Below are 26,784 nucleotides of genomic sequence, written 5' to 3'. Positions count from 1 at the left end.
AATTAGCAAGAATTAAACATCTCAAAGGATTAATGAAATGTTATGGAGCCATTCACTTCCAGGTCAACAGGTTCAATTTCAGCCTAGTTTAATAGTTATAATGAATTTATGTGCTGGAGATAACAATTCTCTGCATCCATTCATGAATCCGTGTAAGAGCCCCTGGCTCATAACAAGAATAGCAGCCTTTAGCAGAGTAACATAGCAAGAAGGAATATGCTTAGCCTGTATTTGGCATGGAAACTTAGGCTCTATGAGATCAGCTAACACATTTAGTGGAAGCCTACAAAACAGCTAGGCAGCAAAGAGGGACACAGAGATGCTCAGTTCTCTTTACAGATCTGCCATCACCAACCCTATCAAGAAAGGTACTGCAGGCAGAACATTCTACTCCCTCTCTTTTATTTGGCCTCAGAGTCTGACTTTGTTGACAGGTTCCTCTCTTAGCAGCTCACACTGCTTCTAGCAGAGGCACATACAGCACAAGAAAAAGAGGAGGGAAGGCTTATAGCAAACTTTCATGCAGCGATCTTAGCAGCTAATGTGGTAGCAGGCACACAGCAAACCTTTATTTTTTGGAGGAATTGAGAATTTAAAATTCTCAACTATATTAAAATTAAATAGCCACTATGTCAAAAGGTTTAGGCATCAGCTTCTGAGTGATGACAGGCAGAAAACAAACAATACAAACAATAACCCTTCTATACATAAGAGAAATAAGTCAAGAAGTAACAGTTATTTGTTCTCGATGCAGTATAAGCTAAGTATGCCTAAAAGGCCCATCCAACTTCTGCAGATACAAACTGAAAGATGACAAACAGCATAAACATAACAATCTTCCTTCCAAAGCCTACCAATTTACTTAGCTATGAGAAAATTGGCTTTGGACACAACAACATTGTGAGACATGCTACAGTAAGCTAAGGAATGATTCAGAATCACAGTTCTAACCTTCCTAAAATCACTACCTTATTGAGCTTCAGTATCCTCAATGTAAGTGCTAGAAAGTTCAATGATGCAGGCATTATGAAATATTTGAATATCATTTACGATGTGCTTCAAGTGATCTAGAAATGTGAGTCATAAATATTAGTCCTTACAGAGGGCTACTAAGCCACACTTCAAATAATGGATTGCAATTCTAAAGCCACAGCATTACTGGTTACAGAATCCTCTTATTCTGCTACCTCTATTATCAACCACATTTTGTCATCATTCTGCATCCCCCTCCCGAGATCTGGAAAAAAACTAAGGATTTTCAGTAGAGAGAATTTTAAGGGCAGAGAAATAGCTAACAGGCTGCTACATTGGAAACACTTTGTCAGCCAGAAGAACTGAGATACCACCACCACCACAGTGAAAAAAAAAATATGGTGGCAGCCTACATAACATATGGAAAAAGTGTAATGCTTGCAAGATTGTTCTCTCTTGGTGACTACAAACAGAATTCAAGAACAAAGAGCATCTAACAGCTGTTTGCTTTTCTGGCACTTGTGCATTTCAAGTGCTAATACTAATAAAGTAAATATGACAATCCAAAAGCTTTAAAAGCCATTCTTATTACAGGACTGCCTTGTATGTCCATCCCTAGCTCATTATGCTCCCACTACAGTCAGTTCATTAAGAAATTCAGTACAATTTATACCACATACTTTATCTTTCTACAGTAAGCTAGTGAAGCACAGAAAGCAGTAATGGCAGTCATGTACAGATACATTTTTACTGATCCATCTTGTCTTCTGTCATGTTAGCTACTACTGTTCTTCCTGTACGAAATGCACCCTTCAATTACTGTATTCCTTAAAATACACTCCTAGGTGTAGTTTTCCTGTAACACACACAGTTTCACAACTGCTATGCAAAATTTCTACAGATTACCAGACTCTGGCAATCACAATGTTTCTTATGGTATATATTCTGAAATGATCTTTGTAACAACTTAAAGGCATTATATGAACTCCAATTTTACAAGTGCAACTTTTACTATCACTTCTCAAACTTTTGATTAAGTTTCATCTGCTCCAGTAAGAAAAAGGAAAATACTTGAACAATATAAGCAGATGCAACATACGGTATAATAAGAGTTTAAGAAAAAAGCAACTACCAAGAGGTGAATGAGCAGAAGGCATTCTGTGTTTGAAAAAGAGAGTCAGAAAGAAGAAACTCCTCCTAAATCACTAGTGAAAAGTTTTAAGGATAACTCAAAACATAAAGTAAAAACCTGAAATTTTCAGCTTCCCATTGAGTATTTTAATGCAGTGGCTCAACTGTATGTGTTTGCATGTGGACAAGTGAATGTAAGGCTAGGAAGAAAGACACTTTTTGTTAGACCAGTATCATCAGTAGAAAAAGCACACAGGTCCTGTGTTACTCTCTCTCAAAAACTCTCTCTCATCACAACTATGGCTACAAGATCATTTACATACAAATTCTAAGAAATCTCCCTTGGTGAGCTTTAAGATTCTGTATGTATTTTAGCTTTAAGAAGACAGCAGAAATGTGAAATGTGTGTCATTTCATGCTTCATCTTGAATGCTATAAAAACTCTTCTATGCTCTCCTTACTCCAAGCAGACATAAACATCAAGTTGGATGTCATCCAGGAGCCCTGGATAACACAACAAGATTTGACACAGGAGCGAGAGAGAGGCAGCGGCAATGGGGTCTCGGTGTTGCAGTATAAACTATGAGGTCCACAGGGAAATCTAAATGGTGTATTTTTCTGTTTACCTTCAGGTGACAACGTCCAAATGCTTTAACACATCACCAAACGTCTGTTACAAAAACTCCTGTCACTAAGAATAAAAATGGATGGATGAATAATGGCCAGGCTGGACCTTCTGTCTCTTGCCGGTACGATTGGGCAAAGATTTTGAAACAGCTTGTAAGCAATACGCCGCCAATCCAGACCTTATAATCAGGCCTCAAATCATCAGCAGTCAACATTACAGATGTATCATCTTACCTCTGACTAGAGATGTGTCAGGCAGCTGCTGGCATTTCTCAAAGGACTCGGAATCATCAACTGAAGTCAGGAAAGGAATCACTTGTTTCACAACATTTTATCCAACTATATTTTATCCAACTGTATTCACAGAGAGCAACGAATACATTGTTTGTTTCCTGTTTTAAAAAATTACATTCTGATCAAATTCAAAAAATAAGACAAAGCTCACCCCTGACATACATAAAAAAAGAGTACTTCAAAATACTACACACTGTGAAACATTTTGAATGTCCCCTCCATGTAAAACCCTACCATAAACGAGACTGATTTTTCTTTCTGCACAAAATGAATAACAACAACAGCAAATACGTGTGAGGAGATAAGGGAAAGGCTTTTGGCTTTCATTCTCTCCTGCTTCTTTCTGCATCTTCCCATAAGACGACATTTGATATTTTCACCAACTGCAAAGCAAGGATAACTCAAACAGTTGCAAATAATACTAACATGCAGGCTATATGGAGCAGTCCATCACAAAGGATAGAACTTTACCTATGTTGTGTTTATTGGTCACCACAACATACAAGGTGCAGCTTCAGGAGAGACAGGAAGGTTTCCTTCTTGTGTAGTTGTGGTTCTTTTGCATTTTTGTTTTTTCATTTTTTAGATGCCCAGCATCAGATGCTGGTTCCTGAGGATCAGTCACCTTCTAGAACAAGGTACAACTGCTAAAGCTGCAGAGTCAACAAGTCATGTATTTGTCTACTACCAAGCATAATTCCACATCAGCTATCACTGCTGTACAAAGTGATGTATCCAGATCAAATACAGCTGCAGTAAAATTGGCCTCTGGTGAGGCACCCTGATCATTTAAATGATAACACAATCATCCTTGCAAAGCATTTTAGGGGCTACAAACTGTAGATATTATACATAGTATTGTAGAAGAAAGACTTCCTTGAAAATTATTTAGCTTCATTTTTAAATTGAAATTTTTGCAACCCTTTCAGGTTTGCTTTGAAGAAAAATGTTGAATTAATCCATATCCTAAAACGCCTTAGAAAGAAACAAAATCCCAGCAGTAAATCCACCTAATTAAAGTGGAGGTGTATCTTAGCCCATAGGCTATTACTGCATCTCAGCTTAACATTTTTAAACATTCTATATGTGGAACAGGCAGTAAGCTCTCATCATTATTTCTCAAACGAAGCTGAACAGATCTAACGCAAATTAAAGCAAGATAAACCAGACAACTTAAGTGATGAAAATTGCACATTTTCCTCTGCTTTAGGGACACTTCTGGCTCATCTGTCCTCTGATCAAGGTGAGTCTGATAAAGCTGAAAATTATACTGTGCAACTGGATTGTATGAGATTATCTTTCCCCTGAGAAGTGATTTATTTTAGTAACCCTTGATGAATAAGAAACTTTCTGCTCCAACCGATGCTTCTCGTGTGGGCATGGCTCCTTTATTGCTTTGAGTGAGAGATCACATAAAAGAAACACAGAATATGAGCAGTTAGATCATCTTTATGGTTCAAAGACAAATGTGCCCTAAAAGATAGAGCTTCAGGAACCACAAGTTTCACAAAATGGAAAAACGACCATAATTAGTTCGTAGGTTTAACTGCAAAAGTTACTGGCATGTCTTCTGTTTTTTGTTTTTGTTTCTTTTAAGTGTGGGAAAAATCCTCTTTTGTTTTTGAGAGATCTTGATTTGTAGAATTTTGTGATTCTTGAGCTTTATATGACTCCAGGAGATGCTGCCTGTTAAGTCTGAAAACGAGGCGAGGGTCAGGTCCAGAAAGAGATGGGCAATTGCAGCGCTCTCTTATTTTAAGAGCCTGTGGATACATAGGAACACAAATCAAGCTCATTTAAGTAAGATAAACAAACAAAAAAAAAGGGTTTCAGTCAGCAATTCAGCTTTCCAGCAAAGTCTGCGTTTTCATATAAAGCTTAGCAAGTATAAAATAGAGTCAGAATTGCTATTTTTCAGCAGAAACCAAGATTTCCTGGGAAGAAATGTACCTTCTAATACTGTAGAACAATGTGGGGGGGGGGGAAAGAATCAAGAATGAAAAATGTTTTCTCAGTCTCCAGAGGAATAAATGTCCTAACACATACAGTGTAAATAAGCACTAAGTTCTCAGAGTACTCTGTGTGATATCTGTGCACATCAGTAATTCTTACTTTCTAATTTACGTTCGTATGTGAATTGAAATGACTGCATACTTCATTACATGTGTTTCATTATTGAAGGAAAGACATATACAGGTATCTGACTGGAAAAAAAGCAGGGAAAAGTCTCCAATAATATAATGGATAAATGTTTGACATAGAGATCCAAGATGGCTGATCAGTGTAGTAAAGGTCCAGTTACAAAAAATGATCTTGTCTTCAAGAAGCATTGGAATACTTCTGGCACGTGTTCTCAGAAAAGGATGTCTCTGGAATGTCCAAATTTATCTGGATTAAAAGAAGTACTTTGAGACCAAACTCTAATTACTACTGCTTGCTAAATAATGAAAGCGATATAGCTTCCATTTTACAGATTAGAAAGTAAAGGCACAAAGGATTTAAAGGATTTCCCAGAGAATCAAAATCCATTAGTGCAGCCACATTCCCTCCAGCTCTGTGTTCTGGCCCACAGATCATTTTGCCTTAGAGGCGATATGAGAAAGGTAATGACAATCAATGGATGAATCATCTCGCAGAGGAATCGTGCAGAATTGGTATAAAACAGTATAAAATAGCTGTTATAAAAGATGCTTCATTTGGTGCTCATTCTAATGAAGTTAAACTTGCTTTAGCAAGTCCATTCCAACAGGCAGCTAGTTTTAAAGATGACCAAACAAACCGCTTCGATGCAGTGCTTTCCAATTGGTTTTGCATAAACATTTCAGAATCCCATGGATTCTCCCACAACAGCCATATCAACTAACCAAGTTCTGTACATTACATCTAATACCATTACATGTAGAACTTCAGAACGATCTGCATTTCAGCAAAGAACTGCTCTTCAAGATTTTCAAATAAAACACCAAGTCAATAATTAGTCTGCTATTTACCATCATTCAATCACCTGTGGGACAGTAGTTTTTATACAAGGTTAACTGTATCCTAGCCTCAGTCAACAGCATAACCTGTTGACAGAGTAACATCCAACTGTATTTTTAATCCTTTCATGGAAAAAGTTCAAATGTATTTCATTCTACACCTTCTCATGACCACACAGTTCTTGAAAAATAATGGCAGTATCTGCCCTGAGCCACAGCCAGGTGTCTCCTGACACTTCTGTGGACAGTTATCAGAAAGTGTGCCATCCTAAAAGGATTGAAGAGGAAGAAGAAACTAAGACTTTACATAGGAGTTCGAATGATACACTGGAAAAAAAAAAATGGAAAATTGGAATCTGCTTTATATACACCAGGTTCAGTTGAGATACCACCTGTGTCTAAGTATTTGCGCATCATTATGAACCAATTTGGTACTCTTTCAAGGAAACACTGGGAGTAGCCTACTACAGCAGATTATTAAATTGAGGAGCAGAGCTCTTAAATTTCTTTGTATGAAGAGATACCAAAACTTATTTCTCCCTAACTTCAGTACAGTGAACTAATAAGAGTTTGATTTAAATGGCTAGAAACAAAGAATATAAAGGCAAACACTGGATTGGGAAAAAGATGCGTCCCAGGAATGTGCCTTGCTGAAGTGTAAGTTACTGAATGCATAAATCTGGATTAGGCATGCAAATAAAAGGAATTTAACAAGAGGAATATAAAAACCACAAATACAGCTTTCAGTATTTGTTTTTCTAGAGGGTGATTGTCCATGTAGGCACCAAGTATTGCTAAGCACTCTTCTGCCTCACTGACCAATTAATTTCTAAACTGATGTTTTTGACAAACCAAGAGTTTTCTCTTGTTCTCTTCTAGAACATAAGCTGCTGCAAGACTGCATTAATGTCAGACAGCACTATTCAAGGCAAATGGAAATATAAAGATTTAGGCTGTATCCTGGAAAAGGGCAACATAATCTTCTTTTAAACTAATTTAGCAATTGTAAACCTCTAGGGTTTTTTTTGCTGTTGTCACTATATAGTGCCTGGCTTATTTCCATGGTTTCACTTAGCTAAAACACCGAAGTAAGAACAGCAAAGGCCCAAAACAATACTTCAGAGTTAACACTTCTAGTCTGTGGAAGTCTGTTTTCTTGCTATACACACGGCTGTCAAATGGGAAAGAAGGCAGACATCACACCACCATCAACCCAAACGCCATTAAAAGGCTACAGTTATGAGAAGGAAAAGTTCTGCTGACACATCATCTTACTGTTAATCACACTTACGAGGACACATTCTAATGAAAGCAATCTTCTTACGTATATTTGTGCATGAAACATTCAACCTTATTTAGGCATTCTTTCCCTGGCTCTGATGGCTATTTTGTTTTATGCCAGTAACAATATAGCATCACTGATGTACCAATACCTGGCTGAGGAGCTTGTAGCACGTTTTTTCTGAAAGACAAAACAGCCCAACATTATCAACTACGTTTCACATCCCCAAACAAACTGCTTTCTGTCAGTTTGGGCAAGTGGAGAAATAAAAGTGTTCTTAGTGAAGCATATGCATGTCGGTTATAACAAGAAAATGCTTTGTGGACTGTATACTGACAAGCGTTCTGAACAACACAGAAAGAACTGAAACAAGGTAGAGAATACACAGATGCACCTGAGAATTCAAAGCACTGTAATTGTATTCTTTTCAGTTAAGAAAGATACACTGGTGTTCAGAATAAAGATCACTTGCATGCTTGCTGCCTCAGAAATATCAAAATATCAAAATAGCTGCCTGTAAGTAATAAAGGTGATTCTGTTTTTTGTATCAATATAACTGAAGTAACCTCCTGCAGTGTACTGCAGGAGAAGAGAAAGAATTTTTAGCTCTTAGCACTAGTCCTATACCACTGTCACAGGTAACCAGGCTAACTGCACCTCCATCTTTTGAATACTTCTGGACTTCACCCTACCTTTCACAGTCCATCAGCTCTCTCAGCACCAAACACACATCACTCTCTTGTCCACAAGCCAGACTAAGGCTTAAAATCTCTTTCTCTTACTGGAGATTACTTCAGTGGGGCTGAATTCTGTTCTGATTTTGCAATTCTGACAAAAGCTAAAGAATACCACAAGCATGTGGAAAATAAATAAGTCAGAAAAACAGTTGCAAAATGAGTTACAATTAGCAGGCATAGAAAACATAACAGGTCCTACAAATAAAGCAGCATTAAAAAGATATTAAAAGAAAAGAATGGATAGATTTGTTACTTGATGGAGAAAAAAGCAACAGGTTCATAATGCTAATACTGCAAATCTTTCATTGCTTCTTCTGGCACAGAAAAGAAAAATTGTGACAAAATATTTAACAGATTTATGGAGACAACAGAAACGCAGCACTTTTCATTTTCTGTTTTCCTACAGGTTTTTTTTTTTTAAGTTGATTGGACTTAATATACTCTAGTATTAGAACTGAGGTATTCAGCACATCATTAGCAAAGGGTAAATATGCCATCCTGACAAGAAAATACAATCAATACATCTTCAGTACTCCATAAGACACCAGAATGGGCAATAAAGTAACTACACAATAGGAATAAATGACAAACTGTCAACATGGGTTTGATAACAACAACCCTTGCCAAAGTAAATTAATTTACTTTTTTTTTTTTGCAAGTTAGTTGCCCTAGCAAACAGAAGAGAAGCAGTAGAAATGATGTGTCCCAACTTAGTAAGACTGTTGAAATGATCTCATTGGGGTATTTCCAAGAAAACATGTTGGAAAGAGGAGCTTAAATGAATCAAAAATGGAATGTGAACCAATAACAAAATGCCAAACAAGCAAATGTCTTGTCAAGATGAATTTTTGTCACAGATAAGGCTTAGTAGATCAACTTCTGCTTTATTCAGTATAGCTGAGTTTTCAGCCGATGTACAGCGTTCTATTTGGATAACAGAGCAGAAAAAGGGTAGACAAGCAGTGAGTCAGAGAACATCAAAATAAAAGGTTCAATGATGAACCACAAGATCGTTTAGTTGCTCTCTGGCTCTATGATTTCATGATTTTTCTCTCTAGGACAATGATAAGCATCCCTCCCTCTACTACAGACTTATGGATTTTATTATTTAAAAAGAAAATAACTCTTCTCTGAGTATTTCACCACTTTCCATGTAGGAATTCCATGAGATTCCAGTTTCCTTTTTAAGAGGGTTCTCATTTGGCTGGTACATTTTTTCCTCCTAACGCACAACCAAAATTGCTCCCTAACTGAGGGGGAAATCCCTTACAACCCTGATAATCTTTTTCATTTTATTTCCTTTCCAGCCACTTTGCAGCTGTTTATAGTTCTCCATTTACTAATTCCTCTGTTTGGCTGTAGCTTGCAACTTGTTCAGAAATCCAGATGCAAGATCTTTAAAACCCATTTGATTGCTCCCTGCCTTTTAATTATGTGAAAAGAGAATCCTTGTGATGCTGCTGCTTTAATTTACATTTCCTGAGAACTGTTAAGTTGCCTCACTGAGACAAGCCATTTCATTACCTGAAGAAAAAATTTTCATTTCATATAATTGTAGTTTATCGTGAGCTTCAAACCTGCAGAGAAACAACTGCATGGTCTGATAAGATCAAAAACTTGACTCTGTTTCCCTCAGCTCTGGTAGCTTGTCTAAGCATATATATAACATTGTCCAAAAAAACATCTCAGTCTCAAAGCCATCAGTGTACAAATCACAATATCAGTATCCTTAACAAAAAGCTGCTCTACTTCATCCACATCTTCAGAGGAAAGGCAGTTTCAACTGAATATTAAAACCAAATACAAATGTAAAACTAACAGATTGGCTTATTGATAATCTTTTTTTTTATGTTAGGATTCAAATTTTATGATGGATCTGATGCTGAGTCCAAGAAGTAGTTTCTCCATAAAGAGATTGAAGAGGTCCATTCAGATATCCAGCTTCTCCTCCTGGGCTCTGAGCACCTACTGGCTATCAATATATGGTACACAAATAGCACTCAACAATAAAACCCTGGAATGCCCTTTAAATGCCTGAAATCCAGCTTCAGGAAGGCAGCTTTCAAAGAAACAAGGAGTCACTAGTTCAGACAAGAAGGCTCCAACAACACTTCTACACACCTTCTTTCATTTTTATTCCACTTTTGCACAGCCTCACATCCAGTCAACTTCTGTTAAAAACAGGAAGCCTTCTTCCCTCCCTTTATTATCCTACTCCAAAAAACACACAAGGTAAAAAGCAAATGAAAACATCACCTTCTCAACTACCCTGTGGAAGACTTCTTAGCCTCCACTGCTTTTGCAAGGAAGAGCAGTAATAAACAGACAAGAAGTTGCTGCCCCTGCTGAACTACAAGGGTAAGACAAATAATAACTCAACTGAGGACTACACTGTTGTTCATTTCTATAACTTCTTCACTCAATCTTTGTGTAGAAAAGAATTTATTTCATCACCGCTTTGGAAGCCAGTCAGTAATTGTATAAAAATGAAGCCTCTCAAACCTTCTATGTTACATCTAACCAAAGTGAAGGCTCCATAAAAACACAGATCATTTTCCATTCAGCTGCTCTTAATTATTTAAAAAAAAAATAATATATAGAATTCACAAAAATATTTCACAACCTATTTTTGTAAAGCACAGAATTTGTGTATGTTAATTTGAAATACTCAGTCTGGCCATTCTCCAACATCCTACACTTTATCTCTGTTTTGATTTATGCCATCATTTAGATTATTTACTGCATTCATTCACATCAAAAGGTTCAAGAAAATCTCTTCCCCTTTGGAATCAGTAAACACCTCAGCATTTTAGTGCTCTCTCTACCAATAAATCTTCAGCTTTTTCTGCAGCTTGGAGTTAAGAAAGACATGAAGTGGCTGGGAATGGGAGAACAAAAAAAAAAAAAAAAAAAAAAAAAAGAGGAAGAAAGAAGTTGCTTGGTTATAAGGGGAATTTCCAGTTAGGATTTAGACTGTTGAAAAACAACACTGTTGTAAAGTGTACAAATGCACACTAACAAAACCAAAGAACAAAAAAACACACTGGGAAAAAAATCCACGTTATTTTACTGGTGTAAAAAGTATGGAAACAGTAAACAAGCTAAGATCACTAAACTTGGAACAGTCCTCACATATAAAACTAGCACTTGGTTATAGCAGAATTTTTGTTTAAGCTACCAGCGAGTAACACACCAAATTAAGGACATCTCTAAGCTGCCATGTACTTGGCATCCTTTGGGATGAAATGTGAAACAAATAACAGAACAGACTGGCAGGCAATTGTGTGAACCAGCTCTATGTCCCTTAGAGTGAGGTAAAGTTTGCTCCCCAGTGTGATGGTACAAACAGAGATGAAATGTGAGGGGTGGAATAAAAAAAAAAAAGAGCTGGCTGAAAATTATACAAGAGCTATCATAACAAGATCCACTGAGAAATCTTCTACTGGGGATCTAATATTTTTTTGAGACACTGTTATGCAAGGTGTCCAGTTCCACATCAGTGGGAGAGAAAGCATAGAATGGAGTGTTCTCTATCTGATAGCCTTGGGCTAGCTACCGATGTAATGGCTAGATAAGACAGTTTAGGAAACCAGCTTAAAATCTGCCTTCCAAATTTGCTTAAAAGGAAGAAGAATTAATGCAACCTGTGTCATTACCTTGTCTATATTATGAAAGCAATTAAAAACCATAATTACTACAATTTGATTAGAAATCAGGAAAAAAAGTCACTAGGCTGAATTGCATTTTACCTGTATTACCCTCATTTTTATTCATTTAATACAATTATCAAGAAAGATTTTTATGATAGAAAATTGCATTATAGATAAAGAGAGAGATAACTGTGATACTAAGAAAAAATAGCATGTCAATTAATACCAAGCTAATTCCTTCCTCAGAGGGAAAGGCCCACTTCCTTCAGCTCTGCTCACCTCTGGAATAAGGCGGTCCAAGTGCTCAGCTCTATTCTCATGAGAAGGGTGTGTGGAGAGCCATTCTGGCAACCTGGGCTCCCCTTTAATGGTTTCTACCAACTCCATTCGTTGCCAAAATACACTGCTTGCTCTTACATCAACACAAGCCTGAAAGGAGAACAAAAATGTCTGCACCACTGTTTTTAAGGTAATGCAACACACGTTCTAATGGATATTGAATCTTAAGAGATATCATGAACTCCAAAGCTCAGTGACTATTCAGAATAGATTATCTCAGGCAAGAGACTGTTCTGAAATACTCAACAAACCTGAATCAGCCGTTCATTCCACACTATGTTTTCTAGACTCAATACAGCACAAGTTATCCATTTCCACAGAGTTCAGAAAACACACACAAAGAAAGAGTCTAAAACATGAATTATTATCACTTCTTGTGTAAATCTCTCTGAAAACAAGCTGCAAAGGCTGTTCTGTATGCGATTAAATTTCCTTTATAAAGAGTGATTTAAATATCTTTTAAGGGTGTAATTCACAACAGGCAAAAGTAGCAATTCTGGGGAACAAGAACTCTCCCATCCCCCTCCATATTTAACTATGACAGGCATGGACCTATGGGAATGCTACACAAACAGCATTTGTGTATCACCAACAAACTCCTTCATACTTGACTTTAAGTAGAGTGGAACAAAGGAGATTTCTTGCAACAGTTTCCATTTCTTTAAGAGAACAAGATGACCACTTACAGGGTAAGAAAATTACTCCTCCCACACTCAAAAATGAGTGGTGCTTTGTCCTTTGAATTTTATTTCTTACCAATTATTACAACAAATGTAGTTGCAAAAGTAGAGAAATGCTGTGAAAGCACTTTGCTTGCTTCTTTCTGGTACAGTCCTACAGCATCACTGCTATTAGAAAGCAGCAAGTTACCCACACAGCAATTTTGTTTTCATGGATGCTATTCGTTCCCCTTCCAACTCCAAATGAAGTTTCAGTCCCAGAATCAAAGATCATTTTTAAAATTCTGCTGTGAAGAAACATGAATAACTAATAAGGGAAATTAACCTTATCAAATATTAACACTAGGTGGTGCTGCTCTCATAGATATCTAACACAACAGCTATGCTGCACTCTGCTAGAACTGAGTGTTTCGTTTAATTTAGAATTACAACTCACGGAGATGAAAAAAGTGACTGGAAAATGAATTATGAAAGAAGACAGAGTCATTTCTTCAGAAATTTGCCTTATTTTAGGCTGTATTTGGATTAAAACTTTAAAAACCTAAAAAATATTGATATACTTCATTAATCAAGAGAACCACGGGCATTTCAACATCTGAAATTTTCCTGTATTGCTATGAAAATAGATTTTACAGATCAGAATATTTTTACTTGCACAAAAACATAGCAAAGCATTCCTCAGAAGCTCTTGCAAAAGATGGACGCTAAGTCAAAGGACAGTCTCTACTTCAATAAACAATTTAATATGGTCTACGTATGTAGACTCACTGTTTGGCTTTCTCTGTGTACTGTGCCAACTGGAGAACAAACAACCATGCACTTTACCTCTGGATGAAGTGCAAAGCTCCCTCTGGTTATAATGGAAAATGAAAAGTGTTCAGTTGGTAATCAAACCAACAGTTGTAGTTACCTTTGCTGCAAACTGAAGTCCCACTTTATCAGCTTCAGCCTCCAACGCTCTGCTGTACGGTCTATCAAAAATAAACTGCAAAAAAAGCACATTGGAGCTGTGTGTCATGTTTTTGAACGTATTGAAGCAGAAATGTTATAGCTATTTTTCTAACCTTCCCATAACAAGTGTGTTATCTATAATGTTTGAATTGCATGCAAGCAGTATTGATTTTTCCTAATAAAATCTTTAATTACATTCTATCTATCTATCTAATTCAACGTTCCTATTTTCAGTTGAAATTAACTCAGATTATACATCTTTCATGGTTCTCCTCATCAGCCAGTGTCACTGGATGTTGCTGTGGCCAAAGGGTGAACATCAACTTTAAATGAGTTGCTTTAAGAAACTATAAGCAGAAATATATTCCTGATCAGGGTTGCATTAAAGATTCAGAGTCAGGACAAAAACTGATTATGCACAAAATGGAATTTTCTCACTTCACCTTTATTGACATTAAAATTGTAGATGTAGCTACAGTAAATAAAAAAATCCAGAGGCTTTTTAAATTATGGGTTATTATTATGTACATTATGTGGTAAAAGCCCACTGTATGAATGCAATCAAACATTTTCATGCAGAAATCACTCCTTTGCCACAGTTATCTCTCAACAGAAGTTGCAAATTGCCCTTGAGAAGCTTGATTTGAAGACAGACATAACCAGCAACTCTCCTTTTTTTTGTGGTTATGGCAATTATTAATAGGCACAAAAAGACAGTGGTAGCTTGGACACGTTGTTATTAATTCATATAACCCAACTTCTTCTGACTTGTGTAGATCTGGGTTACCCTGTCCTAGTTTATCAGGTTATAGTAAAGGCAAATCAGGGCTCAAAAAGCAGCCTTCTCCTACAGAGGTAAGCAAAAGCCAAAGTATTCTGATCTATGCATCAACTAGGAAAAAAAGAGCAGAGTAAGGATGTGCAAGGAATCAAAGAAGAAAAGGTTGCATCTTCATTTAGCCAAAGAAGCAGATCCTCCTTCCAAATTCCAGGAAAAAAAGGAAAGAAAAAAAAAATACAGGTAGATATGAAGGGCACCAAAGCAGTGGTGCCATAAAGATACCAGTAACTCCTTTTCTTACAGATCTTAAACACTGCAGTTATAAATGTATTTCTAAAATCTTCTGTAGGTATTGTTTGAAGTGTAATATACACTTTCACTGCCCTGAAAGTCTACAGAGGCAAAGATGTCCCTAGTTAGCGTGTCATGTAATCCTCAAGGGCTATTTCTCAATTAGCTAAATAACTATTTGAATTGTTAATAATTCCCCAGGTTGAAATAGAGACTGGTGAAAGGCAAGATGACTATCCAAATCACCAACCAAAACAGATCTGCACAAGCAGGGCAGTTTTCTACTTCTTCAGTTACAACCACTTGTGATTTTTCTTCTCCAGGAGCTTCAGGAGAATTTAAAGTTGGAAGTTGTAGAACTAGGAAATTGGTGGTCTGAATGCATGTGTAACCTAGACAGAGACTTTGGACAGCATGAAGATGATCATAAGATCATGATTTTAACTCTTACCCCTTAAATTTATTTGTGCTTACATTTAAGCAGCAGGATATTATTCTTTATCTGCATCCTTATAAATGTGCACAAAAATATGGTTATATTCTGAAAAATAAATCCAGTGCTAGTGCAATTCTTGGTTAAGGGATTACCTGTGTTGCAGGAGTCACCTACACTACAGTCCATGGGAGCACGGATGACACCTGATGAAGCCATTCTATGATTTCAGTATAAGCCAGCATTGTGTTCCCATCTCTGTTACAAGTGCAGTGAGTAGGGCTGATCTGGCACTGCCTAACTGTATCTGGAAATCAAAGATCATCTGCCACATGTGCTGATGGAAGAGAAGAGTGATTCACTAAAGGCCAGGCTCTTCAAGATTCAGAAATCCTTGGCTGCACACACAGGCATAAGGGAGAGGTGAGTAGTTCACCTAAATGGAAAAGTCTTTAAGGCACACAGCTAGTTGAGGAAACTCCTATTCTCTGTAATAGGTCTTCTGTGAAAATTGCCATTCTCAAATACTTATCTGAAGCGCTGTTCTGATTGCAACAAATTTCACTGAATCATCACATTAGATTCACCAATGATTAAGTGATGATTAAGTGCTGATTTGATTATTAAGTAACGGTTAGGTGCTGTTAAAAATCACATGACCTACCAGTGTGATTTACAACAAAACCATTACTACATTCAAAGTGCTGCCAGACCAAAGCACGGCAAAAACCTATTTGTGACAAGGAAAAAATAAAGCAGACATGGCACTCATGGGTGAGCAGCAAATAAGAATTCCCATTCAGCATATTTTGTGTGTGGGATAGAGCATTGCCAGTATTACCCACTTCTTTATTCAGGATTACATGTGGATACATTTAATTCTATTTTACTTTAAGGTATTTCTGACTGATGCTTTAAACCAGGACACTACAGGACTGTGTCCTGCACGCAGCAGATCTCGAGTGGTAGAACTGTGAGCTTCAACCCAAATTACCTCGGCAACAACTCCAATCTACAATAACAAAATATCAGTTGCAGTAACCCAGGAGTAAAGATCCAACCCAAACCCAACCCAAATGGAAACGCCATACAGTGGAACGCAACGCGACGAAGTGAAACGCAATCGAACGCAATGCGAGGCAACCCAATGAAAAGAAGTGAAATCCAGTGCAACCCCAACCCTGACAGGAAATTAAATCTCACTATTATGAGCAGTCTGAGGATTGGTTCACACTTGGCTTTTTCCAAATCCAGCTGTTCAAAATGATGACTAGCAATCATCAGTATATTACTTTCTGAGCCACTTGTACAAATATCCGAGCTCTTTAGATGTAATTTATGTTCATAACCACATATCTACCCATTAGCATAAGAACTACCAAACAGATTGGTTACACTTAAGTTTTTGAAGAGCTGGGTGAAATAGGAAAATCATCAAGAGAAGTCAAAGCCAAAGAGCACTTTCATTGCATTCCAGACTCAAGTTTTATGAAATAAGCAAAATTTCCTTTAAGGAAATTATTAAAAAGGGTTTTATTATAAAGAAAAAAAAATTTTTATGAGTAACTATCCAGAAGAAGACAGAAAATTAGGCAGCAGGAAAAAAAACAGCACCAAAAACCCCTGAATTTTACACTACTGGAAATAAGCTGTCTGAAAAGTTTATTTCACTATGTTTTATTATAGTATAGTTTCTACTTTCCGAGAACATTTAGACTCTCAACTTTCTTATCTTGAAAACCATTAGCAATGAATTTAAAGATACTCTTTCCATATATTTCAGTTTGTTTAGAAACAAATTAGCAACAACTCAAATAAAACCTTCAGCATCTATAAAACATGAGACATTTCAAAAAGACCCTCATTTAACTTAATTGGCAAGCAAGTGCTAAAAGCCCATCCAACTAAATCCAATCATTATTTCAGGAGATCTACAGTTTCTCAAAGTGACAAATGAGAAATATGTACCAACTATAGCAGAAGCTTATTTATAAAAGCATATTTCCTCCAAAAACACCCAAAGACATGTTTATTTTTGTTTATAGTCTTTTTCCTCTTGCTTTTTTCCCATTTGTACTCTTTAGAGCTACTAACCCCCCAAAACTGTCAGTGCTCTCCCGTGACGGATAGCAAGAAATATTTCAACACATTTGCAATGAATGTCAGAAACAGATGTATTCAATTAAGCTGTGTGAAGTATTCCACAGCCATTCTTACCTCCTGCAACTTGCTCTGGATCCGCTGGCCAACAACCGCCAATATATCGTGAGGACAGATGGCCCAAATCATAGTGAGAAAGATGAGTGATAGGAAATCCACAAAGTGAACCAGACTGGCTTTCTCTATCTGAAAGGAAAGAAAAAAAAATGGTCCAGTTTTCATTCCTTGCTGTGTCTTCTATGCAGGCAACACGAACGGGGCAAATAGAAAATCCTATGCTCACAAAGAAAAAAAACCTAAAGAAAATAAACAACAGTGACCCCCACCCAACAGAACAGTTGGATCCAGTCTAGAATCCACACTAACTACATATTTGTTCCTGCTGGATATATATATATACATATGTATGTGTGTGTTGGATGTCTCCCTGTCTGAAAGGCACAAAGCCTGGAATACAATGATGGTGGTGTGCAGACCACCTTTAGTAAAAAGGCCATGAAATGGTTGGGAGGGAAAATCCACAAAAAGACCCAAAACACTGCTGTTCACATTAACTTGAGATGAGACAGGCAGCGTTTAGACAGGGGACAATAAGCGACTCTACTTAATACATTTTTTAAAACTATTTTCCGTGGTGTTTCCCAACTTCAGAAGGTGAAGAATAAAACCGAAGTTCTGCCATTTTTCCTGAAATTCTGCCATTTTTCAGCTCTCCATTCAACTGGCAGAAAATTGATCTGGGCACTGACAAGCCAGGTTGTGCCATTCGTTCCGTCTGGTCAGTGACACAAATTGCAAGGTAAGCTATTTCTAATAGGCTGAACAAGTCTAACAGCTCAACCAAAGCCAAACAACTGTGATGTAAACATTCTTGATCACCCCAAATGATACGATCTGCAGTAAAGAAGTTCTCCTGGATTTTCACTGATTTTTAAAACATATTTACTGACTTACAGATTACTTTTGCAACTTTATCAGGGCAAGTATGATAAAAAGGTTCTCGTTATGTCTTCTCAAATTGATGTATGCCTAATGGATGCAATTTTTTAAAAACCACATTTAGAGACAGAAATCATTTTGGAGGCAAAACAGCCCCTTTTACCAAATCACCCCAATCCAGAACAGCATGAACCATAATTCTATACCATGCTCTTTCTTCATAGTTGTATCTACAGAGCACAACAAAATGATTACTTTCACTCTTTAATGTTTAAAGGGCAAAGAACGATTCATTTCAACACATGAAGAATACAGAATAATTAAAGTTGTGAAATTAATTCTCTCTAAACCAAGCTCCAGACATTCTTGAGTTTTGCATCCTGTAGGTTTGTGCTACAACAATAAAAGTACCATGTGTGTACAAAAAATTTCTGAAAGTACATCCACTTTTGTGGATATGAACAAGTCTAGGAGCAACAAACTGAGTTGCAGATGCCTCCTTATCTCCCCCTATAGGAGAGACACCTACAGACCAAGTTCTACATGACTCCTGATAGTGAGCCATAATCCATCCATACAGCTACAAAACAAGCACACAAACCCAAACAAGCCACACTGATAGGACTTCTGGCAGCTAAATACTAGGTGAGTAACAAGAATAGACTCTATCAGACTACTCTCCTTTCAAACTCAATTTCTCATTAACTGGAAAGCCATACCAAAATTTTGCTTGGCAGTGATAGGAAATATCTTAGTTAATAAAATGAAAGAATTCTACTTTTAAGAATTAAGAATTCTAAAATTCTTACTTACTGCATGTTCCAGCACAGCATGAGCTATTTCATGTCCCAAAATGAAAGACAGCTGATGGATATCAGAAACTGCATTTAGTAATCCAGTGAAAACAAACACTTCCCCATTCTGTGAATAAGGAAATTAAGAAGGCACGTCAGTAAAATGCTGTTTCAATCTTGCTAATAATTTTTGTATTCAGGTTCAACTCACTGGAAGCACAAAAGCATTTACTTCTGGTTCATCTACCACATGGATAGCCCAGGTGAGCGCTGAGACCTGCGGGATGTCCTTATTGCTCTCAGACAAATGTCCAACAACTCTCTCCACAACCTGATAGCGTGCATCTGTCTCAGGCAACATTTTGCTCTCGTACTTGTCCATCCACTGAAACAAGAATTGATTGATAACCAGGTGGAACAAACATACAGTAAGCGACTACTTGGTAAATTAGTTTAGTGGCTACATACAATTTTGTTATAGCTAATCTTTATACATTTTTCTTTCATACGAGCCAAGCTAACATATTACTGATCATGCTTTCAGACCCACAAACTAAAAATAAGATACTATGCCTTGTTGCTATATCTGGTGCTTCCTCATACATGCAGCTACTCTTGGCATCAAAATTAAGCAGACTTCTGTATCTTTCTCAATTCCCATTAGAATTTATAATTCCTCTATATTTTTGTCATAACTTGTAAGTTTGACAAACTTACAAAAGATGTAACAGAATATATCCTTGTACTAATTCTGTTGTCTCACATTCTCCATGAAACAGGAATAGAGTGACATTTGTACGTGACTGGATTACCAGGTTTCACTGACATTAGGATAGCAAGTTACAGAACTCAAAGTCTCAGAAATTAGAACAATGGGCAAAGTAAAAGAAAACAATTAAAGAAAAATGAGCTGATTAAAAAAAAGAATTGAACAAATTCTTAGTGGTGGAGTAACAACTCATAGAAGAAAGGACCTTAAAGAAATACCAAGGAATAACCAAACTAGAATACAGGACAGATCTGAGTATGTGCTTATTAGCTATGTTTTTCCTCTTCTCTACTGGATTTCTGCATTCAGCATATTACAATAACACTGTTAGAAATGTTTGCTACCCACCTATTATATGCTCTTAGCCATCATTTTGGAGGCAAATGATGCCTGAATGATTTGCTAATGGGAAAACTCTTAAAAATGGATAAGAGTATAAGATTACTCTTGGATGTGCTCTAAAAGGGCTTCTGAGCACAAAGTGCAGGAAAACACCATGTAATTTTCACTCTTATTAAGGGATGTAAGAAAATCTGATTGTCAAGAAGTGTGCTAGAGAACACAGTTACAGCCTTTACCTACAAATTAAACACTGCTGGCCATCTCACCATTTAAACAAACAAACAAATATATAAATAAAGCATTAGCACTTTGAGTATTTTGACTTTTTCTTCAGAATCTTACCATAGAATATTCCATCTGTGACAGCTGTCTCAAATGCTCCTTTCCGAACACCAATAGTCTGGCACGTCCAGTGATGGGTGTCTCTTCCAAGTGAGTAAAATAAAACACGACAAATAAAACTCCTAAGCTACTGACACCCAGGAGTATCTTCCATTTATTTGTCCTCACACTTTCTTTAAAGAGCTCCCGTTTATTAGGAGGAAGTCCCTTCCACCATTTTCTTATGCTCCTGTAAGACACAAACACTGGCAACTTAGGACATAGCTAAAAGAGGGTTGTTAGAGTCTGCTGCTGCTCTGATCCCTCCTACATTCTCAGCTGCTATGAGTTTAAGGAGGTTTTGTTGCACTTGGCCTCTACCTATCTCCCTTTCCTCCTTCTCAGAGAAAGAGAAGGAGATGCCTCTTAATGTCTGGTCCATCTCCCTCTGCCATGTGTAGGTGAGGAGTAAAAGGGAAAAAGATACTTAAGAAACAATTCCTTATTAAACAAACTCTTAACCCTGGGCTTCAGCCCTTCAAAGCTTTGCAAATCTACCACAATTAAAACCCTATAAATAAATACACCTACCATTCTTTATAAAGAGATTCAACACACCCGCATGCCTTGGCACAACATGGCCTTACTCTGAGAGAGAGAAAGCAAGATCATATTTTACCTGCCAACAAGGATTGCAAACAGCTTCTGAACAGGTTTAATGATTATCCAGAAAAGAGGAAACGGTGCAGCCCGCAATGATGGCGATGTGTGAAAAGACCTGATGAGCTGAGCGCTCCCAGCAGAAAAATGATTTGGGATTGGCCCTACAGAACTGATTTGGAGGGACGTGATCTTCTCCTCCAGCAACCGAGGAGACTGGGAGCAAAACTTTCTGGAAACGTGATGAGCACTCTTCCATACTTCTGTATTTGGGACATTTGAAACACATCTCTGTCCTTTACCAAGACAGGCCCTGTCGCAGTTTTTCGTTGGGATCAAAGCCAAACGAAAGAAAAGACAGTTCCTTCTGAGAAGCTTGAAACCACGGGTGACGTTCATAACCTCTTTGGTTGGCTCACCTGAAACAAAGGAGGGGGAAAAAAAAAAAGGGGGGGGGGGAAATAAGTATTAAGAAACAGGAAACGCCCCAACAGCGAACTGGGAAACGTGACTTCATCTAAACAGATCCCGTATTTCACCTGAACAGATTACTACGTATTTCTTTGCCCACACACACTTAGAACTGCATCCTGTTGCAGGCCAAGGGCAGGACGCTGCTGCCAGCTGCAAAACCAAAACTTGTGCCTCATCTTATCACCGACAGCAAAACAGCGTCGGGTGTTTTCCCTCGCTCTGTGACGACACCGAGGGCAGGCGGGTTGTGAAGGAATCCCGCGCTCCCTGAGGAGCCCCAGCCCAGCGGACCTCCCGCCCCGCGCGCGGTGGCCGTTCCCACCCGTGGGCTCCCCTCAGAGAGAAGCCCCGCGCCCCTCGAGCTGCCAGCCCTATCGTGATACTGGCGTGAGGAGGGTGACGTGAGGACGTGTAAGGCGCCCGGATCAGCTCTGTCCGCCATCACGGCGAGACGACTTTGGCACCTGCTCCGGGATACACCTCCTCAGCCGCCGCCCCTACTCACCTCGCCAGCAGGCGGAGGAGGAGGGGGGGGGGAGTCGGGCCGATGCTGGGCAGCTGATGAGGGCGGGCACCGGGAGACAGGACGAGATGAGACGGGTCCGACGCGGTGCCGCCGCTCCGCCCCTCCCCCGACCGGCAGGGCGGGCGCTGGGCGGGACGCTGAGAGCGGGCGCCGCCATTTTGTGTGGGCCGTCGTTGCGTCACAGAGCTCCGGGGTTGTCCCTCCCAGCTCGGCGGCGGGGCATCAAATCTAACTGATAACCATGTGACGTGCGTTGGGCAAAGGACGTGAAGAACGCGTTCTTTACAAATGAAAGGGTGAAGAACGTGTGTGTGCTAAGAGTAGGTCACGGGCGCTTAATACAGGCCCTGGGGCTCTGCGTGCTTCAGAGCATTTCCTCACGCTGGGGAGGTGAAGGAGCGCGGATCTCGCCTTCGGCAGCCGCAGAGGTGGCTCCACACGTGAAAGCAGAGGAGCTGCAGCGGGAGAAAAGCACTTAGCATAACCCAAGGCCTGTGTGTGTCCTAGATGCCAAGAAATACATGCTCTCGTCGTTGCTGATGCTCGGTGTCTTTATTTCTTAGACTTCATTGTTGTCTGTTTTTCCTGTTTTCAGGGAATCACAGAATGGCCTGGGTTGCAAAGGAGCACAACGCTCATCAGTTCCAACCCCCTGCTGTGTGCAAAGTCACCAACCAGCAGCCCAGGCTGCCCAGAGCCACATCCAGCCTGGGCTTGAATGCCTGCAGGGATGGGGCATCCACAGCCTCCTTGGGCAACCTGTTCCAGTGCCTCGCCACCCTCTGTGTGAAAAACTTCCTCCTAATATCCAACCTAAACCTCCCCTGTCTCAGTTTAAAACCGTTCCCCCTTGTCCTATCACTATCCACTTTTGTAAACAGCCATTCCCCTTCCTGTTTATGTGCTACCTTCAAATATGGGAAGATCACAATGAGGTCTCCCTGGAGCCTTCTCCAAGCTAAACAATCCCAGTTCCCTCAACCTTTCCTCACAGGAGAGATGCTCCAGCCCTCTGATCATCTTTTTTCTCCATGTTTTCTGCATGTAGAATTCTCCCTTCCTAAGCCAAGCATGAGTACTTTCTCCTATTTGGTCTGTGAAGCAAATCTCATTCTTGCACCTCAGAGACTCCATTTTATATTAAACCAGCTGAACATTTGTTCTGTTTTGTTTTTGCTATTATTTGTTTATCTGGATTCATTATTTACCTATCTGCTTAGAGGCTATTAGAGCTATTTCTGCATTCCTGCCTCACCTGTGAAACCTCACCTCATTCCTCATTCCTATTAAAATCACTGGATTTTTTTGTGTGTTTTTGAGTTTTGAGTGCATAAAGATGGGGCTAAGAATTGTGTTCTGCACTTCTCCACAAGTTTTATCACTTACAATTAAGATTTCAAAGCAGACAAGCAGCAAATACAACACAGATAATTATAGGATCTTTCTATCAGATACTGACATGAACTGCATCTCTGAAAATCTGGAAGGCGGTTGAGCAATTGGTGATGAAGTGGTGTTTTTCTCCAAATTGCCAATTTGGAGATAATAAAATAGATCTAGTGATTTTCACCGTGGCTTCTCTTAAATTTTAGCAACTATACATGTATGTAACTTTTTTCTTTTTTGAAGAAACTTCTGTGCTGAGATTTTGTTGCTAGCCTCATCTCTTCTTCAAAAAAAGTCTGTAATTTGCATTTCTGAAGAAGACCAGAAGACCAGAATTTGCATTTCTGAAGAAGACCTGTGTAGATGTATCCAATCTCTGTGTATTACTGTAAGTAGTCACACCAAACTGAATGAAATGTTCATGTTTAAAACCCTTCACTCAAGCAGTTGGCAGTACTGCCTTGTCTTTGCTATTTTTGAGTCTTTGTCTCATAGAGCTGGAGCTTGTTTTTTTTTTAGTGAGAGGATGTGTGTTACAAAGATCATTGCAACTCAAATCGATTTCTTACAAATCTTTTATTCTGAGTTGTGTAATCATAGAGTAACAGGCTGGAAGGGATCTCTTGGAGGTAATTTGGTCCTATATTCTGTTTGGAAGAGGGCTGACCTCAAAGTTGGATGCAGTTGCCAAATATGAAATCCAATAAAAATAATTAAAAACAAGGTAACTATAAACATTAATGATTTTTCTGTATATTCAAGTGGAAGCCTTTTTATAATAACATCTTCCTAGTACCAATTTTAATCCTGACAATTAAAAAGTTGTCACTTAAAATGTATTCATTTTTAAGTGAAAAAAAAACCAACAACGTATGGCAAAATGTTTATCTTTTATTTAAATCTAGGCAGAAAAAAAAACCAACCATCCTGAGTGATGGTTTTGTCATTCAGGTTTCAAAGTAATTCACATCTGCTCATTAGTGGCAGGCTAAAATCTTGTCAGAAACAATAAAGTCTATCGGCCCTCTGCAAGTCATAAATTGGATTTAATGCTACTTATGTCTGTTTGACCAGCAGAAATCCAAGGAGTTCATGTGAACTTCAGAGAACAGTTAACATGTCATTATTATTGAAGTTCTTCCAAATGTTGTTCACTAGATCCAGTCTCCATCCACTGAGTGCTCTGTGTTGTGTACATATCATATTAGCTAACCTGTCCCACTGACATACCTGAACGTGGATGCTAGTAGATATGTATCTATTTGTTAATAACTAATCATTATTTCTGCTGTTTATGTATTACAGTATAGTTTAAAAAAAGTAAAATTACAATCTAGAAGATGAAGTTACTCAAGGGAATGGAAAACTACTGCAGGACTATAGAAGTTGTTGTAAAATTCAGTATAGTCCCTTCCAAAGCACCGTGAAGAGGCAGAGTGATCTCATTTGCTTGCAGTGTTGTAATATTTTAATAAAAGACTCTGTAAGAGCCACAAATGATTATTGGATCTCCTCCTACCAGTGAATTGGTTTGGATTTCCCAGCTTGCTAGTGCCATTTCTTGAGTCCTAGCATCTTAGGAATCGTGCAGTGCTGTCATCAGACTTGCACTGGGTCACACAGTGAGTGCCTTGCTGACCCAGGCTTCTGGTCAGACCAGGGCAAAGGGCACTCGCTAGTTTTTCAGAGCAGCCTAAATACAGACGAGATATTTAGAGTTAAGGAACCAAATGTAAACATCCGGATCCAATACTTTTGAAGAGCTCCTGATTTTTGAGCCGTTTAAGATGTCTTTATAATGCAAATGATCTCCAGCATTCCCTGTTGCTGGTAGCTGGGTGTATCTGACAATCATTGCACTTTAAAGTGTGAATGGAACCCTTAGCAGTTGCAAAACTGGCAGAAATTCTGAGAATCTATCCCTCAATTATTTTTTTTTTTATTCTTGCGATTAATTTGGAAATGGTTTTTAAAGCAACTGTGTACAAAATATCCCAGCTCAAATAGCAGACACCACAGAATTTTTCTACTAGATCTCTAAAGCAGGAAATTTATTTAGAGAGGCTTAGAAATGGAGCACTCATTAACTTTCGGTACTGGAGATTTCAGTTAAGTCCTTCGGCAGAATTGAGACAGTTGTAAAGGTGGTGTATCTCTAACAGAAAAGAGCACATGAGGACAGGAAAAAAAGAATTCGACAGATGTGTGCTAAGACTGGGGAAACTGAGCTGAGCATTTCTGCACTATGCAGTGCAGTGACTGCAGCAGTGCCACCTCCATTACTCTGCAGTTGTTCCACTTTGTTTTTTTGGATAAAATCAGGCTAGCAGAAATGCAGAGCTCAGGCCTTATGAATCCATTTATTTCAAGCAAAACCAGTATTGTTGTGCCCATATGTAAAAATCTCAGTGGAAAATTAAATATATTCTCATTATTCCACTTAGATAATATGAAATATCCCTAATTGTTTCTGTGGCACTTGATTTGTGCTGGAGTAGGACTGTAAGAGTGTTATCCCTCAGGCAGAAGGGATGGGCATGAAAATGAGATGTCAATATTGTCAGGCTGCCTGAAGTGTGTGAAATCTTCACCAGATAAAAACCAGTACAAAGAATTCTGTTGGGAGCTGCTGTGAATAGTTATATAAATGCCAAAAGTTGTTTTTTCCTGCTCTGAAAGTAATTGCAATAATTCAAGATGAATTTTAGCATAAAAAAGACAGATATTGGCTGTACTTAAACCCTCCAACTAATCAATGGAGATGGTTTGGAAAGGGTAATTATACCTGAATACTTGCACAAGGAGGACAGTCTGTTTAATAGCAGTAATCATTCCAGCCAAGAGAAATGAAAATAAGGTCTATTTGTTACTTTTTCTCTGAAAAAGTGATTTCAATGTGTCAGCTCTTATTTCTAAGTGACTCCCTGACACTTTTAGGGACATTTTAAGGACTACTGGGGGGATCCTGTGTCCTGTTGTCATGAAGTGCTCACCATCACAGACATGCTAATGCTTTATTATCCAAACAAGAAGGGATGGGTGGGGTGCGTTTATATGGTATGGCATAGGAGTTAACCTCATCTTGCTGTAGTCCCAGTGCAAAGAGCCCTACAGAGATCAGTCCTAAGTGGGGAAAGATGAGATTCTCTTTGTCATCCAGAACAGCAGCGGGTTTGGACTGCGTTAGCACTGATAAGAGCCAGGTCAGGCTTCAAGCTGGCTGAAGTGTAGGATCTGCTGCCACAAGCTTTCCCTGGGGCTTGCCTG

General features: G+C 38.5%; 1 protein-coding gene across 1 annotated transcript; it reads right to left on the bottom strand.

Moving 5' to 3' along the window:
- Positions 1-4,390: 4,390 nt before the first annotated feature.
- On the bottom strand, positions 4,391-23,405 carry OMA1 (OMA1 zinc metallopeptidase). Its single transcript, XM_052666641.1, is given in 13 exon segments — positions 4,391-4,787; positions 11,951-12,100; positions 13,601-13,675; positions 17,364-17,492; positions 19,059-19,166; positions 19,251-19,424; positions 20,493-20,721; positions 21,151-21,550; positions 22,111-22,138; positions 22,141-22,346; positions 22,349-22,411; positions 22,513-22,586; positions 23,401-23,405. Coding segments are annotated over 13 exon segments (1,812 nt in total). The 3' UTR covers positions 4,391-4,616.
- Between the last annotated feature and the right edge of the window lie 3,379 nt (positions 23,406-26,784).

The sequence above is a fragment of the Tympanuchus pallidicinctus genome, unplaced genomic scaffold (assembly GCF_026119805.1).
Source record: "Tympanuchus pallidicinctus isolate F22 unplaced genomic scaffold, pur_lepc_1.0 scaffold7, whole genome shotgun sequence".
In the NCBI taxonomy this organism is placed as follows: Eukaryota; Metazoa; Chordata; class Aves; order Galliformes; family Phasianidae; genus Tympanuchus; species Tympanuchus pallidicinctus.
The sequence above is the reverse complement of the archived record's forward strand: the minus strand, read 5'-3'. Positions and strand labels throughout refer to the sequence as shown.